At 39.9% G+C, this 21,011-nt stretch overlaps 1 protein-coding gene and 1 long non-coding RNA gene across 2 annotated transcripts; both read right to left on the bottom strand.

Moving 5' to 3' along the window:
• Positions 1-1,064: 1,064 nt before the first annotated feature.
• On the bottom strand, positions 1,065-10,357 carry LOC307023795 (protein NLRC3-like). Its single transcript, XM_079657370.1, has 7 exons — positions 10,296-10,357; positions 9,026-9,294; positions 8,795-8,947; positions 7,909-8,007; positions 6,093-6,248; positions 5,608-5,834; positions 1,065-3,005 (listed from the first exon to the last, which is right to left on the bottom strand). The coding sequence occupies exons 5-7, from the start codon at positions 6,215-6,217 to the stop codon at positions 1,201-1,203; spliced, it is 2,157 nt and encodes a 718-aa protein (XP_079513496.1). The 5' UTR covers positions 6,218-6,248; positions 7,909-8,007; positions 8,795-8,947; positions 9,026-9,294; positions 10,296-10,357; the 3' UTR covers positions 1,065-1,200.
• A 3,168-nt stretch (positions 10,358-13,525) lies between these two features.
• LOC307025088 lies at positions 13,526-20,186 on the bottom strand. Its single transcript, XR_013804065.1, has 2 exons — positions 19,383-20,186; positions 13,526-14,867 (listed from the first exon to the last, which is right to left on the bottom strand). It is a non-coding gene; the product is annotated as an uncharacterized lncRNA (long non-coding RNA).
• Between the last annotated feature and the right edge of the window lie 825 nt (positions 20,187-21,011).

Raw genomic sequence — 21,011 nt, 5'->3', positions numbered from 1 at the left:
GGATGGTACTGGAGAACGGTACCATGGCTGTGTGGGCCGGCACTGGAGCACGGAACCATGGCTGTGTGGGCCGGTACTGGAGCCGGAACCATGGCTGCTGGGGCCTGTACTTGAGCCCAAAGCATGGCTTCTGGGGCTCGGGCTGCTAGCCCTGCCTTGCGACTCCTTCTCTTAGGAGCCTTTTGGAGGCTCCGTGGATCTCCAAAAGCCAGACGAGTACCCGAGAACGGATCCTGGACGGGAGCAGGAAATGGGAAAGAAGCAGGGGCTGACTCCAGACAGAACACACCGAGACGTATGGTGTCAGGTTGGGAATTGGAGGCAGGGGGCTAGCATGCCGGGAAACAGGTTTGACCTCCAAGCTACCAAAAAAGTTCTCCACCCACTCGGGTAGAACTCCCATAACCAGGGCCTTGAGGTTACTGAGTCCATTCTTGGTGAGATCCTTCTGTCAGGGTTGAGTGAAGCAGGCAGGACCCAAATGCAGATTTCACAGACAATACCTATATTTCAAGGTTTAAATGGTAACAAACAGAACACTACCCCGCGAACACAGTCAAAGACAAACAAGGATCTCACAAAGACTAACCTATGAAAAATCGAACCTAAATGCACACAGGACTAATCAAAGAAACAAGAGACAGGTGAGGAAGGAGGAGAAAACACAGGGGCACCAGGTGAACACAATCAGGAAATCAGGTAGGAGGGAACACACAGACAGGAAACCAAAGACAGATCTAGACAAGACAAAACACAACACAGACAGATCGTGACAGTTTCAATATTTTAACCTGAATACCATCAGATGTTCTCACTGTATGAGTATTAAGACATAACTCTGTTATTGGTGGGATATGAAATAGATCTTATTTTAAACTCTAAAACATTGTGATAAAAACGTGTGTGTTTAATGATAAAGAAACTACTGGAAAGTAATAATAACAGATAACTGTAAGTCCTGCTGTGTGGTGTGATCACATGCTGAGAAAGCTCTAAAGTCCTTCATGTGTTTGACATGTCGCCTCCATCACTCAATATGAAGAGAGGAACGCTTCAATTTAACTATTATTATAAATAAATAGAAGAACAGTGTTGGTTTTATTTTGCTCTCAGTATTTAAACAGCAGAAATGTTATAGTGTTTATTTGAATAATTAAACTCCTGATCCACATTAGTTTATAAAGTTAATCACATTTGGACTTACACAGCCTTCCTGCAGTTCCTCACAGCTGGAATCAGTCTCCGTTGTCCCTCAGCTGATGTGTTGTACTTGTTCAGGTCCAACTCATCCAGAACCTCCTCTGACATCTGCAGCATGTAGGCCAGAGCAGAGCAGTGGATCACAGAGAGTTCTTTTGATTTGTTCTTTGACTTCAGGAATTCTGTGATCTCCTGATGTACTGAGAGGTCCTTCATCTCTGTCAGACAGTGGAAGATGTTGATCATCCTGTCAGGAGAGATTTCACCACTTCTCATCTCCTTCAGGTTGCTGATGGCTCTCTGGATGGTTTCTGGACGGTTGTCTGTGCGACCCAGCAGGCCTCCTAACAGTCTCTGGTTGGACTCCAGAGAGAGGCCATGGAGAAAGCGGACAAACAGGTCCAGGTGGCCATTTCTACTTCTGAGGGATTTCTCCATGGCTCCCTTCAGGAAGACATCCAGGGATGGGTACTCCTGATCTCTGTTATCACTGTTCTTATAGGGCCAGTCTGTCTTCAGGAAGTCCTTCAGTACCTCTGTATCTCTGTTGGTGTAACAGTGCAACATGTAGACTGCAGCCAGAAACTCCTGAATGCTCAGATGAACAAAGCAGTAGACTGTTTTCTGGAAGATCACACTCTCTCTTTTGAAGATCTGTGTACAAACTCCTGAGTGCACCAAGGCCTCGGTGAAATCAAGACCACAGCGCTGCAGGTCTTCTTGGTGGAACATGGTGTGTCCTTTCTCCAGATGTTCAAACGCCAGCTTCCCCAGCTTCAGAAGAACCTCCCTGTCAGCCTCCGTCAGCTGCTGTGGATTCGTCTTTTCATACTGCTTCTTCCTCTTGGTCTGGACCAGCAGGAAGTGTGAGTACATGTCAGTGAGGGTCTGGGGCAGCTCTCCTCTCTGGTCTGTAGTCAACATGTGGTCCAGAACTGCAGCAGTGATCCAGCAGAAGACTGGGATCAGACACATGATGTGGAGGCTCCTGGAGCTCTTGATGTGAGAGATGATTCTGCTGGACAGGTCTTCATCACTCCATCTCCTCCTGAAGTACTCCTCCTTCTGGGCGTCAGTGAAGCCTCGTACTTCTGTTACCCTGTCCACACACTCAGGAGGGATCTGATTGGCCGCTGCAGGTCTGGAAGTTATCCAGACGAGAGCCGAGGGAAGCAGCTTCCCCCTGATGAGGTTTGTCAGCAGCACGTTGACTGAGGACTGCTGAGAGACATCAGACACAACCTCATTGTTTCTGAAGTCCAGAGAAAGTCTGCTTTCATCCAGGCCGTCAAAGATGAGCAGCACTTTGCAGACAGCCAGCTGCTCTGCTGTGACCTTCTGTAAGGTTGGATGGAAAACATGGAGCAGCCTGAGAAGACTGTACTGCTCACCTTTGATCAGGTTCAGCTCCCTGAAGGAGAGCGGGATCAGCAGACAGACATCTTGGTTTCCCAAACCCTCGGCCCAGTCCAGAGTGAACTTCTGCACTGAGAAGGTTTTTCCAACTCCAGCGACTCCGTTGGTCAGGACCGCTCTGATGAGAGTCTGTTGTTCAGGTAAGGCTTTAAAGATGTCCTGGCACTTGATTGGAGTGTCATGGAGGGGCTTCTTCTTGGAAGCTGTCTCCAGCTGCCTCACCTCATGTTGGGTATTAACCTCTTCACTCTGGCCTTGTGTGATGTAGAGCTCAGTGAAGATGCTGTTGAGGAGGGTTTCACTTTGATCAGTTCCTTCAGTCACACGTTCACATGTCCTCCTCAGACTGAGCCTATGTTCATCTAGAACCTCCTGCAGACCTCTATCTGCTGGAAGAGAAGGAAACATGAGAGAATAAGAAAATGCTTTAGAGAATCTAACAATAAAACTATTTAAAACTGCGGTCACAGACGTGCACACAGTTGTGGGCGGGCCTTCGCGTCCGTCGGGGAGGGGCGCCGGTCGTCCCGGCGTTAAGCAGACGCGCGCGAGTCCTCCGAAATGAGCCGTTCGTAATTCGTCAAATGTTCACGTCCCGGACTCCTCGTCTCCGGCAGCAACCCGGAAACGGATGTGGGCGCGCCGCCTCGAAGGAAAACAAATTTCTCTAAAGGCTCGTCGAGGATCGTTTATCGCGGAGGCTGTCTGGAGGAGCAGTAACCGTGACGTGTGGTGCAGTGGGTTTTGCGGACTTTCTGCCCTTCACCGTTTGTTTACTCAATAAACGCATCTCCTCTGGATATTAGGCTATGTATGTTTTTAATACAACTGCTTTAATTGTGAGCCGACATATACAGTGAGAACTACGGAGCCCCTTAGGGGACTTGGAGAAGTAAAAAAAAAAAAAATTTGAACAAAAAAAATAAATAAATGTTTTGCGAGATCTCGCAATACTTTTGCGAGATCTTGCAAAACCCCTTTGCGAGATCTCGCAATACTTTTCATTTAGTACTTCCTGGTCAGTTCGGCTGCTACGGCAACACAGAAACCACAACAATGGAGTGGTTCATCGATTGTACTTTGAGCTTGGCCTTAAATATAAAGATATAACATCAGTGCTTGGCAATAGGCACGTGTTTCACACAGACTGTATATATAAAGGGTTTCACATAAGTGAAGACACCTCAAGAGAACACTCAGAGCGAGGGGACATGCACGTCCCTCTGAGCTGAGTTATTGACAGATTCGAATTTCGCGGATCAATAACTCATGAACATAACATTGTAAAAATACAAACATGACTTTACAATCATAGCAAGGTAGACAACGAGCTACAGAGTCATTTTTATCAGAACAGTTCGATACGCGCCGTCATCCGAGCTAAACATCAAGAATTGATCACAATCTGCAGCTTGAGGAGGAGGGAGAGGAGTGCTTAGGGACCGTCTACAAACTGCAACGGGGTTTTGCGAGATATCGCAAAAGTATTGCAATATCTCGCAAAACATGTTTTTTTTTTTCAAATTTTTTTTTTTCTTCTCCATGTCCCCTAGTGGGCTCCGTAAAGAACAGCTAGTGAGGCCAGTGCAGAAAGCAGAACAGTGTGTATAATATATATCGCTCAATAATATAAATAACAGGCCCACATTACACACTTTATTTGTATGCTTTAGTAGATATCTACAAATAAACAGTTGATATTTTTCATGAAACCAAATAGTGCTTCACATCATAACATATACATGGGCTGTAGCCTGATATATATTCTTTAAGAGCTGTATGCAGGGGCGGACTGGGACTACAAATCAGCCCGGGACTCTCGACCGGTACCGCCGGCTTACCGCGGTACCGTATTATCACTGGCCCCACCATTGTAACCACTGGCCCGGAGCATTCGTCCAAAGAAAATCGACTAATAATGAATAAAATTAACACATTTGTTGCAATAGTAATTTATGCACTAACTACATTACTACTTTTACTAAAACATTTGAATCATCAGTTCTTCCTCATTTTCCTCAATTGTTCATATTTGGTTTATTAAAATAATGATATTGTGGTCATTGTTAAAAAATGTCTGCTATTATTATGAGTATTATTATTTGTATAATGCACTTTCTGCCTTCCTGTCATTAAACCTACGATTTTTTTGTACAGTAGCCAAGAGTGCGTGGGCTGTGACGTGTGTCCCAAGTGTCACGTCCGTACCTCATTTTATACTATCGCAGTCTAAAAAATGTATAGGCCACGCCCACGTTCGTCATTCGTTGTGACACTTTAAAATCTCAGTTCAAACTCACCCCCAGAGTATGTCTAAAAAAAGTATTTTATTCTGTCCATCCATTCTTGAGTTATAAATTGGTGGTGTTTTTTGCGCCCCCTATTGTCCAAAAGGACAATGCTTTGGTGTGCCTATTCCCCAACACAGACTGAACTTATCCACCAACATCTGTGGTGAATGGATACATTATGGATGAGTTATGAGCATTTCTTTCTAAGCCACACCTTTTTGCTAATACGTTTTGATTAATGGCGGCCATTTTTATTACCTGAACATGCTCATTTCCTACTGTAATGTGTGTGACCCTCCACCGATGCTGTATACTAAGATTGGTGTTGATTACTTGACTAAGTACATTTTTCAAAAATGTTTTACATATAGGTGGCGCTAGCGAGCATGTTGGAAATGTTTAACCCATCGACTCCAGAATGTCCAATTTTTCGCCGGTCCTGACCTTCGTGCAAAATTACGCTGCATGAATGGCGGCGTAAAGCCCTCAAAAACAGCTTAGAACCGGACGGGGAATAATAATAAGAATTCTACGAATAACAATAGGTCTTCGCACACTTCGTGCTCAGGCCCTAATAAAAACAGATCGAGTTTAAATGTTTTATAAACTTTTTAATGTCTGTGCTCTACAACAGAATACCTAATCAAAAACAAATGAACCAGGAAGAGGAATAAGACGCTGCATGTGTTCGGCCTCTTACCTCGCACTGAGCTGCTCTGACTGGCTGTCAGCAGTCCAGCTCTGGTTCTGGATCTTTTTCCACACTTGGGACAGGAGGGGTCTCCTGATGGAGGGCGCTGCTCCCAGTATGAGGTGATGCACTGTCTGCAGAACCAGTGTCCACAGCTGGTAGAGACTGGATCCTTCAGGACGTCCTGACACAGAGCACAGCTGGACAGCTGCTCCTCCACAGAAAAAAAAAAATTTCTAAAGAAAATTAGGTGCTCCATCAACAAACGTTTTACATATTTGTATTTTGTTTGCTTAATTTAACACAAAGTCCAACATGTAGAGAGTGAGGATGATTTCACTAGTAGATGATTTACTATCTCTGATGATGACAAGAAGCAAGAGTTCAATTTCACTTTGTTAATGTACTCTACTGGGTTTCATTAAACAGTTTAGATGATCAGATACCAAACAAACTGAATCCTCTTCAGGTCAGTTTACAGGAGACACTCTTACTTTGTGTCTGAGGGTCCAGGTTCATTACTGAAGTATAGAGGATGACCCATAGACCGGTCACTCTTCAGAGACAGACCGCTGGAGACTGAAGATTTGTCCTCTTCCTCATCTTTGAAATCACTCATCTTCTCCAGTCTGAGAGATAAACCAGTAACACTGGACACACACACACACACACACACACACACACACACACACACACACACACACACACACACACACACACACACACACACACACACACACACACACACACACACACACATACATACACACACACACACACACACACACACACACACACACACACACACACACACACACACACACGGTTCAACTACATTAAATCAGTCAGACTTCAGACAGGCCGCTCTCCATTTTGTCTGCACTGGGCTGTCACATGTTATGTAACTCTAACGCAGGGGTCGGCAACAGGCGGACCGCGGTCCGGATCCGGACCTATAATCATTACATTAATAGGGAATTTCAATTTTGACGGGGCGATTCTATTTTAACCACCGCCGACAGGGGGCGAAAGAGAGGAGTGAGCGATACAGGGAGAGAAACACAGAAGAAGAGATGAGAGTGCGGCAGATAGAGGCGGAGAGGAAAGTGAGTGAAGAGAATAATTAGCGATACAGGGAGAGAAGCGGAGAGGAGAGTGAACAGGCGTGTTAGCGGCAGACAGGGAGAGACACATAATTACACATGGCGCTCTCCAAGAAGAGGAAAGTGGACAGTGAGAACAGAGCTTTTAACCCTGAGTGGACTCATTCATGTTCATCCTGCCCACTGGGAGCACAGAGCCAGTGTGTCTCATTTGTTCAGAGACCGTGGCGCTCATTAAAAGTGCCAAAACGCCACTATGAGACAAAACATAAAGTGTTTGACCAAACATTCCCTCTCAAGTCAGAACTGAGGTAAAAAAAATAAGCACTCTCAGAGCCCAATATGATCAGTCCACCAGGATCAACATTAAAACTAAATATCGTTCCAGGGCAGGCTAACCGAGGCTAACCAATGAGCACCTGCATGTGTGTATGAGAATGGCCCTGACACAATTTCAGCCCAGATTTAAACTCCTGGCAGGACAAGCTCCAGCTCAATTCTCGCACTGAATTAAAAAGAGAGAGTGAGGGACTGCAATATAAGAGGGAAAGAAAGAGAAACTTTAAAGCTGTTCAATTGTTATGATGTGTAAAGACTGATATTGTTCTATAATCGTCTGAAACTGTTAAGTCATGATGTGAAACGGTTAACAAAGAAAAAGGGAAACTCAAGCTGCTGCTACACTTTATTTTATTTATCTAAAATTAAGCACTTTTCAAGATGCACATTTTCAAAAGCTATTTTATTTATTTTCTCTATTTTATTTGTAAATGCAGCCCGAGAGGAACATTACACATATCCACAGTATTTACTGTATATCTGTATACTTCAATGTTAATTGACAATAAATATTGTTGTATATGAATTGTTCTTTATTTGATTGGCAGTCAGTTGTTGATTACATGCAGACCTTGATAAAGCTACAGCTACTTCAATATCACACTAATTCTTAAAGTAAGTTAGACATTTTGATGTTCCAGACCTTTGCATGGGGAGATGTTCTCTAACTGGACCTCGTTGAATTTTAGTTGAATACCCCTGCTCTAACGAATCAGAAAACAGGAAATAATAAAAGTTTACAACACTTGCAGAAGTCTTAATGGACTCTAGGACGCAGATTTTTAACCAATAAGTTATTTTCTCACATCCAGTAAAACAGAGTAAATAATGAATGTGTTTGAAAGCAGATCCTGGTGTTAACACTCACCCTGTTCTCCTCCTGCTCCGTTCAGCGGTAGATTGGCGTCTGGCAGTCTGACTTCACACTTTCACTTCCCTCCCTCTGTTTCATAACCAGCCTTATCAGCTGAAGCAGTTCACAGATCAGCGAGATAAAAAAAGACATGCAGCTAAAAACAAGCTACACAAAGTTAACAAAAGACGACACAACATCCACACATCAGCGTCCATAGGATATCATTAAATCTGCTTTATATAAAAAACAATGAACAGCCCCTTACGAAAAAACACTTTAGTATTACTATTAAGAATTACTATAGAAATACCACAAAAAACTGCTATAGTATTTCTATGGTGTTTTGGGACACACTATAGAGAATTACTTTAGTAATACTATAGAGTTGGCTATGGTGATCTTATAGTGAAGTTACAGTTATACTATAGTGTTTCCTGTAGTATTTCTATGGTTTTTCGGCCACTATAGGAAATTACTATAGCTATACTATTGAGTTTTATGTAGTATCACTATAGTGCTTTCTATATTATTTCTATGGTTTTTTGGAACACACTACAGAAAATTACTATAGTAGTACTATAGAATTGGCTATGGTGATCTTATAGTGAAGTGAATCTATAGTTAATTAGCTTTAATAATGATGTATTCATCCCTATAGTAAGTATGGTATCAACAAATAAAAGTTAGCAGGCAGAGCAGTTTCAATTTGAAAGATAGGGACTTTATCAACAAAATAACATACATTGTTCACAGAATATGAATACAAATAAGTTAAATATAAAAAAATTACAAGAACAATTTCAGGCCTGAAACAGAAATGGTTGGGCAATGAAATTAAGGGAAAAAGTGTCCCAACCCCTATATACAGTATAAACACATTTCACATTCATATACTTACAACCCATGCCTCTCTACCAAGTCAGAGAAGCAAACTCTGACAAGTTTGAGGCTGGTCTTCTCGGTAATAATGCCATTTTGCAGTTCATCAAATACTTCTGGAATTTTCTTCTTAAGTAGATCAGTTAGGCCATTCAGAAGAACTGGTTCTTGGCTGAACAAAACAATAAGAGCAAGCACAGCACAAAGTAAAGTTCTGAAATACAATTTAACAAGCATGGTACATGTATACCTGAGTTTGACAGACTTCTCTTAGGGCAGGCTGAAGATCCGGTGCTTCAGAAAAGAGCACTTGGAATCTGTCAAAGTTACTGATTCTCACTTCTATCAACATCTATAAACTCTTTGAAGTCTGTGTTGTATTTTAAAATCCTATCAAGGACAAATCCAAATTCACCTGTTACTTCCAGGAGATGGTTTGTGCTTTGGACACTGTACATTTTTCTTTTAATTTACTTTTTGCTAGGACTTTAACAGATTCCTGCAGCTCATTCCCGCTTCCTGTAATTATAAGAAAAAGACAAATTCATCCTGATGTTGACTAATCATATTATGCCAGATTAAATTAAATGCCATCATCTATCATCTTCTAGTTAAACCTATTAATACACACCTTATATAAATTATAAGCAGTATGGTCATTTTAAGTTAATTAACTTCACCCATAAAGACAACTTCTAGAGAAGCACAGGGGAGATTCTGCTCAGCCTCCAGTGGCGTTTTCTCCTGGAGGCTGGGTATTTCTTTATATTTTTTATTTGTATTTAAAAACATCTCTCCGCTGTTGTCAGTGAGTATTTTACAAAGACTGAAACAGCGCCCCTCTAAATTAATGTGTGGTGAAACACAGTATTGCACGCTACACTCACTCTATACTACACCCGCAGTCCGCTGTGTCAGGGACATGTCAAGGAAAGCCCCTAACTGCCGTGCGTGACGCTGCGTCTCACATACACAGTTGCCTTAGCGACAAGAGACAGATATGAAATCTCCCTTCTACACAATATAATATTTGCAAGTATAGAGTAGTGGCTGATGTTTTAGTCAGAAACAGGTCAACTGTAGTGTACACGTACTACTAATAAATAACTTTAGTGCGATTAAGTTACGTATTTGCACTGTAAGAGACTGTATATCAACGCAGCCTCACTCGCACTTTCTCGCCACATCTGGCCGAACAATGAAACCTAGCCAAAGTAGCTAGATAGCATTAAACAAATAGCTGCTAATGCTATCAATATAATGCCGATTGAAGAATGATCACAGAAAAGAGTGTAAGCTACATTAAGTTAAGATAAAATAAATATAATAAAAAAGAAGAACAGCCTAAAGGAAAATAATTGTCATCCAGGCAGCTAAACTCAAACAATAGTTAGCTGTTCAACATGGGCAAAACATATTTATTTAAGTTTAAAAATATGTATTTAGACCCCTAGCTTGCTCACATTATGACAATATATCTGCTCACTTTGTTAAAAACGTTTTGTTTCTGTATAACTTACCTAGAGTTAGACTCTCCTCCGCTGACATCCATGGTCCAGAGCAGCCAGAGGTGAAATGGCAGTTGGGACATTTGATTGACAGTTGGACAGTTGAAAAATGATACATTTGAAATAACTCAACCGTGATTGGGCAGGACAGTGCCCAATGTTAGTGCCCAATGTTAGCCCAGTGTTAGTTAACACTAATGTGTTGACTATGTGCATTTTTATTCTTTCTATGTACACACATGTGTGTGTAAAATAGTTCAGAAATGACACTGAATGTGTTGAATTGCCTTTGACACAGCAGTGTGTTAAAAAAAAATGACACATTCATTCTAGGAGTTCAATACTTTTACAAACAGTATGGTAATAATATGCATTCATTATGACAATATCATACTATTATAGGAGTGTTCTATAGTGTGTTCAAAAAACAACTACAGAAACACTAAATATTATACTACAGTAGTACTATTTAAAATAATATAGTCTTAATACAGAAACACCAAAAAAAACACTATGGTAATACTTTTACAAACACTATATAATAATATGCATTCACTATGACAATATCATGCTATTACTATAGGAGTGGTCTACAGTGTGTTCAAAAAACAACTACAGAAACACTATATATTATACTATAGTTATACTATTAAAAATAATATAGGAATACTACAAAGATCTAGATATAGTATTACTATTGAAATATTATAGGGCTACTATAGCTAGTAAAATGGCACTACAGAAAAGACTATAGTACGATAGCTGGTGAAAAATACTAGAGAACTCTACAAACTTACTATAGGATACTATACAACTCTTATAGTATACTATAGTAATACTATAGTTAATTTTTCGTAAGGTGCGTAAATAAAAACACCAAGCTACATTTAACTAATTTTCAAGATGTGCCAAAATCAGGGCTGGAAGAGAATTCACCTCCAGCCAGGGGTTCAATTGGGCCGGGGCTGTCCGACGATGCTCTGACGTCATCACCCTCGCTCATTTGTCATTTGTTTAAGCCATATGTTAAAACATCTCTCGTTCTTAATATAGACTTTATTTAGGGTCGATATGTGTCGACTTTACTTTAAAGTAGTAAAGTCAACACATATCTTTTCTACTGCCAGAAAATCGTTCAGTAGAAAAGATAAAAGTATCCAAGGAATACACAATATAATATATAAAGAATACATGAAAAATCTCTACAAAAGACAAATACACTACAAAGACAGAAACTTATTGACATAAAAGGCTTCAAATGTATTCAGTATTGTGTGAACATGTTTTAATTGGGGTGTGGACGTCACATCCTGTAGGGGGTCTGGGAAGAAATGTTTGAAAATGTAAAGTAAAATGCTTCAATCTGGTGCACTTTGAGCACACATTACTAGAGACTAGATCTAGGGGGTACAACTCTAAAACACCCATATGAAAAAGATCGGTTTATATTTTAATAATCAATTAAGTATGTGAACATAACCAATAACCTACCACAGCCAATAACAAATAAATGTAACGTATTTTATTTATTTTTGTTGTTCATTAAATCTTATTTTACCTAGTTCACATTTATTTATGCATATTTTTGTATCTCTCAAGTTTTAAACGATATTTTTGGTTTACTATCCTATAGTATACATTGAAATGATTTCAAATCTGTTTATCCAAATAATTATAAAGGAGTGCCTTGGAAATATGTGTTTACATAAATTGCATTTATCTCTCTCGCTCACTCCCACGCCCACTTTAGCTGTGAGCTGCGGGCGCCTGATAAGCCAACACCCCTGCACTTTCATCACTTACAGCGCCCATCGTACAGGGCAAATGAAAAGTGTAACCGGGGTGAAAAGGGTGTTACATTGACTTAATGATGATTGTTGTTACATCAAGGCCAAAAATTAGGATGAGCGCAAACAGTCAAAAATGTTTTTTTCCCCCCCAGATCTGGCGCCCTCGGAGACCGCCGAGGTCGCCTAAAAACCGGCCCTGTACACCATGCTAAATGTATGTCTGCATAAAGCTGAGTTATGATCGGTCACACAGAATTTGGTGATGATTAAATAGTTTAAAGTGAGATTTACTCCCATACTGTTGGCCATACTCACGCAGCCCTACAAATGAATTGAGATTTCCACACAAATGTTCTTTAGCAAGTGTGCAGAGCAGTGTTGATTTAAAAAAGCAATTTGAAGGTTGGATATTTGTCAACCTTTTTGTGTGTGTATATATTAATAATTTAAGTTGTAAATGAATTCCAGGTTATTTGTAGTACTTTCTAATTTTATCGTGACATTTGGTGGCATCAATGTGTGCATTTGATACAGATAATGGAGCAGTTGCTTTCGGGCCACAGTGTATATCCCTGAAGGTCAAATAATGAGATCCTCGACCTCCGCCCCCCTCTCGCACCTCCACAGAGACCCCCCACAAATCTAATCCCAATTTAACCCCTGACTGTAACACTGCAGAGTATCAGCTGTCAAACTGAGGATGGTTGTTATTCACATTTTTTTTTTATGGTTGCACTCAAAGGGCCAGTTGTAACTTTAAGATTATATAAATATATAATATATATAAAATAATGTATTATATTACATTATTGCCTCTGCTTTGGATTATCGGATAAGGTAATAATAATTTATTAATTAACTAGGTCTCTTCAGTGTGCATGTCAAAAAATGAGATGCATTGTGGGACATGTAGTTTATGGGCAACCTGCTTCTGTAAAGCGGCATGTAACCATATAATAAACGTATCATATTTTTTGCAAGCTCTTGCAGGCCACATAAAATGAAGTCATGTGCCGGATTTGGCCCCCGGGCCTTGAGTTTGAGACCCCTGCTCTATACTGTCCCTTTTTATAGGAGCCAACAAATGAACGGAAATAATATATACAAATTCATGCTTTTGTATGCTGAGAAAAAATATTTAAAAAGTCATTTTATTACATTTATTCAGATTAAATGTCACAATATAGCTAGTGCAAAAAAAATGCATGAACAAATCATTAAAATGTCTAAACGTGTAGTATGTCCAAAAAAAGCATCAAAGTTCCAGTAAAGTATTTTGAATTGTTTTTTAAAAAAGGGAATATTTAGTTTGTCGAAAAACTAATCCATGAAAAAGTTTTGGGAAAAAAATCCTAAAAATGTAAGAGTAGAGTCTAACAAAAAATCATTAAAGAAACATATTATAGTATGTTAAAACATTCTCAAAGACATAGTACAGTATATCACACATAGTAGAGTTTTTTATATGTAATAAAAACGGTAAAAAGAAAACGTGCATTATGCTAAAATTTGACTATTTCTAACTTTCATATCTCCAATCTGCAAACATTGATTTTGAACTCTGATGGAAAGGTTGAAGTGTAAATACTTAATTTGCACATCCTGATATGTGTAGAGAAAGTAGTGGAGTCAGTCTGAGGTGTTTCTGGAGCTTTCTTTACAGATCTCACAGCAGCTAGAGGAACATGCATTCTGCTGAACAACAAACGCTACAAAAGGTTCACAAAGTCACATCAAAATAAATCTCCTCCTCCTCAGCTCAGAAAAGTACAAAACTGTGAAAACAGGAAAGATTTATTTACAAAGTCAGCAGGGATTATTTACACATTTAAAAACTCTCATTTCAGATTCCCTCAGTTGCCAAAACAAAGATATCAATAAAGTTTATTAAAGTGCAGATTCTGTGAACAGAACTGTGGAGCAAAAACCAGCTTCATTTAAAGTTTTTAATCACGTTTTACTCCTGATTTCTTCCTGTTTTCACCAATACAATTACAACCAAATCTCCAAATATAATCAATTCTGACTTTATATGAATCGTAATAAACATATATTTTAAAAACACAAAGAATGTTTAGAAATAAATGTAATTATTTAAGAAAATGTGTAATATTGTGAGAATAAATATACTTTTTCCCCCATAAAATGTGGCTTGAATAAAATATTATAAAAATAACAAAGCCACTTAAATTAATAATAAAATCACAACTTAATTAACATTTTTATGTAGAATTATATCTATTCATTAAACTCCCAATAAATCTTTATTCTCATAATATTATTTATATTTAATCTCCATGTTTCTCCTCTCAAATTTGACCACATATTTAACCAGTGAAAGAAACGCTAAAATAATTATAACAAATAATAATACAAATCCTAGAGTTGTTTTTCAGCAGGAAATATAAGAAATATAAGGAAGACATATCGCTGCTTTATTTCTATTTCACACAGGATAATAATCACATTATAATAATAATCACATTATATCTGATCAATGCAAAGCAAAGTGCTCAAAGTGGCCCTGAGAGTCCGTCATATATATTTCATTCATAAAGAAATCCTAATTAAAGGTGAGAGAAACTTGGATCTGTGCGTCCTGTGTGTGTGTGTGTGTGTGTGTGTGTGTGTGTGTGTGTGTGTGTGTGTGTGTGTGTGTGTGTGTGTGTGTGTGTGTGTGTGTGTTTCACATCAGGTGTCTGCAGAGCATTTCCTCCAGCAGCACATGCACCGTCACCCCGAGCTTCACCAGACCTTTTTCCTCCAGGATGTGATGGGAGAGACACAACTTGTCCTGCAGAGGAATATGAGGAAGAGAAGGAGGATGAGGTGATGAAGAGGAGGAAGAGGTGATGAAGAGGAGGAAAGAGAGACAGGATTTAGACACAATGCATGTAAACGTGGGAGTGTGTGTGCGTATGAAACACCTTTCAGTCTCCACTAATGCTGCAAAAACAAGGACCAAAACACCTTTTCACTACTTTTACTCCAGGAATTAGCCACAGCCCAAAAACAACAAATAAGCTTCTCCTGCAAAATGTAGTTAAGCGGGGTTTAGTCATAATGGGCATAATAAAACATAATTATATGCAACATGATTTTGATTATAGACAACATTATTTTGCTTATTTGGTGCATTTTAATGAACCAATATGTCTATTGGACTACTTTAAGTCTTTCCCTTTTAAGTTTAGTATACTGTAATTTGCATTATTCAAGATTTGCATTTCCACTGTTTGTCTAGAAGTCTTCTCAGCAGGGCTCTATAAATAGAGAATTACGGCAGATATGTAATATTTAATGCAGCCGAACCCTGTATTACAATGCTGTTATGTGATGACCTTCAAAAGAGAAAAGCAAGCACACACGGAATACTGTATTATTTTATTTTTAAAAAACGTTTTCAGATTTCACATCACATAAACACCAAATCCCAGCATGCATTGCGGCTAAACCATCCAATCATCGAGCTGAGGATCTTGCCTACGTCTGTTTCCGGTTTAGTTTATGACAGATTTATTTTGCTATACACACACCTTCCTTCACATTTACATTTGAATTTGCATTAAAGTATTTTGTGAGGCCTTCTAACATGTTTTTAAATATAACTACGGTTGTTGTTGAAGAATTTGTAAATTAACTTGAACCGAAGCTGTTGCCTGGCAACGCAATCGCACAACGTAACGTCCGTTAATTCCACATCCACACGCATGGATTAACATTGATTTAATACATTAATGTAGCCTTTGTTTCTGCAAAAAGAGGTGTCGACCAGCTGGGGCAACAAGAAAATCGACGTAATCGAGTGTGACTATCAAAAAATAAATAATTATTATATTAATATTGACAATAACAACCGACCGTCGGGGTAGCATTTGCTTGGCATTTCCGGTTATTTCTCAACTGGTTAACATGGGTTAACAATACCGTGTAACTGTCACGTTTGAAGGGACGAAATCGTGACATCTTCACGTCTCCCAGCATGGTAAATCGTCACATGTTCACGTCTTGCCGTGATATCGGGTTGCCCAGGTTAGGCCAAAGGGTGCATTATATGCAGGGGTGCACATAACTTTCTCAGTCAGGTACTCAGATGAGTACCTGGAGTCAGTGTTTGGTACTCCAACTTCTGGCTTTTTGATGAAGCCCTCTGTGACATTTTAAAGTTGGAATGAGGTTTCTGAGTGAAAGTATGAACGAGTAGTTAGCAGTTGAAGTTGCATGAAAATTGTTGAAGTCTGAAGAGTTTCTCCATTGACTTCCATGTTAAACATGTGATGAATTATGGGATGTATCTCTGGAATTATGAAAGTTATGCCATCGATTCCCAACCGAGCTGAACGTTTGAACGGAGTTTCTGCGATGTTCAATGTGGGAGAAGAAGAGGCGCAAAATAACCCGGCGGAATAATAAAGAATTTTGTGCGTAGCATAACAGATAGTGGGAATGCTGAGTCAGCACTCCAGTGGGGGCGCCAGAGATTTTCTCTAGGGGGTGCTTTGGGGTAGCTTGACGTTTCATAGAGGGTGCTCAAACATTAAGGGTTTCCCATTAATGCACGCGCGCTACAGTTGAATTTTCTACTGCAACACTCCCCACGCACACACAGTGTACCGCGACTGTTACAATGAAGGCTCGGTAATCAGCTCACGGCATATAGGTGTAATCAGGGGTAAAGTGCTATTTTTACAAGTGGGGAGTGGACCTCACCTCCTCTAGGAGGGTCCTCCCGGGTGGGGTCCCGGGAGATTTTTAAATATTGAAGTTAAAAGCATCAATCTGGTGCACTTTGAGAGCAAAATGAAGAGATCTATGGATACATCTCTCAACATACATGTGAAACAGAACTGTAAACAGATTTTCTATTTTTTATAGATATTTTACAAATCACTCCCCTTTTAAAACAAACCGTTTGAGACCCACTGAGATAACTAGACTAAAGTTAACAATCTAAATACTGAGAGTCCTTTACTTCACCTGAGCTGAGGTTATCTGAGACTCTCAGTCTGACAGGAGGAGAGAGTTCTCCCTCCACCTTGTTGTTGAAAAAGCTCCTTATATCCGTTAGCTTGGCTAGCTAGCACCAGATGCTAACCACACCGATCTCCGGTAGATACCCACCGGTGCGCTCTCTCTCTCTCTCGCTCGCTTGCGCACGCACACAAAATGGCTCGTGCCACACACACACGCACACACGCGTGCGCACACACACACACACACACACACACACACACACACACACACACACACACACACACACACACACACACACACACACACACACACACACACACACACACACACACACACACACACACACACACACACACACAGAGAGCAGAGCTTGAATGAAACACAGAGACCCAAGTAAGCTACTTGTACTCACGAGGCCTATTATGTGCATAATCCCTCTCGCTTTCAGTTGGTTTTGATTGAATGTCCACACGTGGACGTTTAAGGACTAAAAACGATCCATTTGTCACTTTGCTGTTAGCAAATAGTTTGGGGCTCCAGCTAACAGGAAGTCACTCAAGTGTCACAAAGTAATTTAGCCTATGGGTAGGTCAAAAATCTAGTGGGTGCTGGCCATTGGCCTAATCATATCACCTGTGTTGGCTTTATGTTTTTGGTCAAACATTTGTTTGTTTCACATTTGCATTGATGTAATCAATAATCTTTCTGATTTACTTTACTAAAAATAATAATAATAATAATAAAAAAACAAACAAAAAAAAACGTATTTCTAGGGGGTGCTTCAGCTCCCCCCTAGCGCCGCCCCTGCAGCACTCCCACTAAATTATGAAGAGAGACAAAAAGAGTGTTGTTTTCCTCTGAGGTGAAGGATTATTTGAATTATTTGAAGTATTAAAGTAACGTGGTATGGCAGGAAAGTTCAATCTGGTATATTCCTTTTAATGTCACCTTATATATATTCATGTGTGTTAAATTTGAAGGGACAAAGTATCTTTTCCCTCCCCCAATATATTGAGGTGAAGTCCTTGTGTTTAGAGAGAGATGGGAGCAGGGGACACCCTTATTTGGAGATAGTGCCAAAACTCTGGAATGTTTCCCTCGTAAAAGAAGGGTGTGCGTTACACAATCTTGTAGCAGATGTGTGTGTGTTTTCATTGCAGTAAATATAAGTGCTACATGATTACTGGTCAACTATACCTCTGTTCTTATTCTTTCATGTGTGGGTACTAAATGGCTACAAACATTGTGGAGAAATTAGCTTAAACATCTTTTATTACTCTATATGAAATGGAAGCAGTCTTTTATGACAGGGACGAGAGAGTTGGGGGAGGGGACACATTCCGAAGAGTTTCAGCATGTCATTTATCAGGGGAATCGACTTGTTTTCAATAGATATGTGTGGTTGGTTACTTTGTATTAATAATAACAGTATGTGTAAAGGAAGCTGGAAATATACAATGTGAAACCTTTTATTTGAAGTAAAGATGTGAACAATAGCTCAAACAAATGGAGGGGCTATAGGACAAATGAGTGTGTTCTCTGTATTAGGCCTGTGTGAAGTTTGACTATTTGAAAAGCATCTCTAATACTGCTTAAGAGCATAGGTAATGTGTTCCTCGTTGTTATTGATATGAAAGTAATTAACATGTATTACGTATATTTAGCCAACTATAACAACTATATCTTAAAACATACTTTTAACTTGTGTGTGGCAGCCTGAGGCGGGAAGATGAACTCAGGGACAAAGGGCCATAAAGGGGATGTGTGTGTGCTGGCTACAAGATGTGAAATAAGATAAGGAAACTTGTTGTTGAGAGCCGGTTCGTACCAGACACCAAAAGGTGTCTGGTCTTCGTCAAACTGAAAGAGACTTTTTGTTTCCGGGTTTCTTCTGCTGTGTCGCACTGATTGGGTGCGACAGGCCATGTGTTGGTCTCTCCCAATAAGATGACCTCTGGGGGAAAGCAGGCACACACCTCCTCCTGTGTTTTAGTATGAAAGCCTGTGTTTTCCTTTGGTTCGCGCTCTTGTTTTTCACCGGCCGTTCCTGAGACCTGTCTCACACGGTGGTAGAACCTGAGCCCGGAGTACTCTGCAGAGTGCTTCGTGATTTCTTTGTATTTGTATCGTTACTGTTTATCATTAAAGCAAGATTATTGTTTAACTTGTATTCTGGTGTTTCTTAATCCCTTCCTTTTCACGAATTTACCCAGCTTATCAAACGACACGCGGAGACGAGGTTGGTTTTCAACATCCTCCAAATCTCCAACAGAGGTCATGCTCCATTAAAGAGTTTAATATCTTGATGAATGGAGGATATGGTTTCAGTACTCACAAGTCTTCTGGATCTTGGCTGTGAACGTCTCATTATTTCTGATCCTGTAGAGATGAACACAACCCAACAGTTTTAGATCCAGTTTAAAATAAGTGTTTGTTCTTTGAGTCAGCTTCAGAGTCCTGATCTCATGCTTTACATCCCATCATATCTTCTCTGCAAACACTACGAGTGCCTGCCACAGCTCTCAGCTGCATTACAGGAAGTAACCAGTCATTGGTCTAGAACAGGGGGGTCCAAACTTTTTCACGAGGGCCTCATACAGAAAAAGATATACCTCATAAGTGAAGTTATAAGTCAGAAAACTCAATCAAATGAAGGTAAATGATGCTTGTTACTTGAAGATGCTTTAAGAAACAAAACAGCTCTCAGCTCTCCAGAGGGTTTACTTTATTCTGTTAGCAGCTCATTCCTTAAAACAGGAGCTTCAGATTTATTATAATTACAGGAAATATGAAGGGTTTATTTCACGCTTGTTATAACAATAAGCTATAATAAGCTTTTTTCTTATCAAGTTAGATTTGTTAGGAAATGTTTTCAGCTTTAATTGACTGAATGTAATTTAACACTAGAACCGCCAGAGATTTTTCATACCTAAAACCGCCACCGGGGTCAAATTGACCCGGCATTAGAATGCATTGATTTTCAAGGTAAAAGTATTGTTTTAAAAAGAAAAATGGTCCTGTGGTATTGGTATTTTGACAAGCAATTTTGTTAAATTGTTTCGTTTATTAACGGTACAACATAGCGTTTAGTGAGGCAGTTGTCATTGTTGGGTGAAAAGCAAACAGCTGTTTGCTGCGGAGCGCAAGCAGTCTCCTGTGAGCGGGAGCGCGCTCCTTCACTACAGACTAAATATATCTATCTATATCTCTCTCTCAATCCATATCTCAATCTATAAGGAACCGCAGTAGACAAAAGGCGTTGCTATAGCAACACGTCATGTTTGTTTACACACAAAATCAATAGCGCGAAAAGGGGTGGGGTCAATATGACCCGCTTGGCGGAAATAGGTATAAATGGCGATTCTTTGGGCGATTTCTTCAATCTGACTTCATATAGACAATTCTTAACAACATAGGATGCTACATAACACGCTTTCAGGAAAATCAAGGACTGGGAGACTTTAATATTTTATACAATATAAAACAGCTCTGGGTCAAATTGACCCCGTTGGCGGTTCTAGTGTTAAAAGTGGGCTTATTAACACATGAATACTACTGTGTAATATATGTGTACATATATATTTAAGAAGCACAATATAAGACAAGCACAAGTTTCATGTGTGGGCCATATTTCATTATACTTTCAGAATTTGCTGAGGGCTGCATTTGGCCAGCGGGCCGCAGTTTGGACACCCCTGGCCTAGAAACTAAAAACCTCCCATAAGAACAGACTACCTTTCCCACTCTTCTGTAAAACCCCATATGTCTGTTAGAGAGTTGATACTAAAGTGTGGCTTTGCATTTCCAGCTGGCCTTCTATAGTTGATGGAAGAATTAAGGAGCCTGCAGTCAGTGGGTAACATCACTGATCTGTTTCCCCAGGGAGAGAAACACCTCCCTGTGTTTAATAAAATACTGCTGAACCAGCAGAGAGCCCTTACTGACCAGAGAGTCTCCAGTCTGC

Source organism: Notothenia rossii (genome assembly GCF_949606895.1).
Source record: "Notothenia rossii genome assembly, chromosome: 11".
NCBI lineage: Eukaryota > Metazoa > Chordata > Actinopteri > Perciformes > Nototheniidae > Notothenia > Notothenia rossii.
This window is presented reverse-complemented; position numbering and strand designations above follow the sequence as displayed.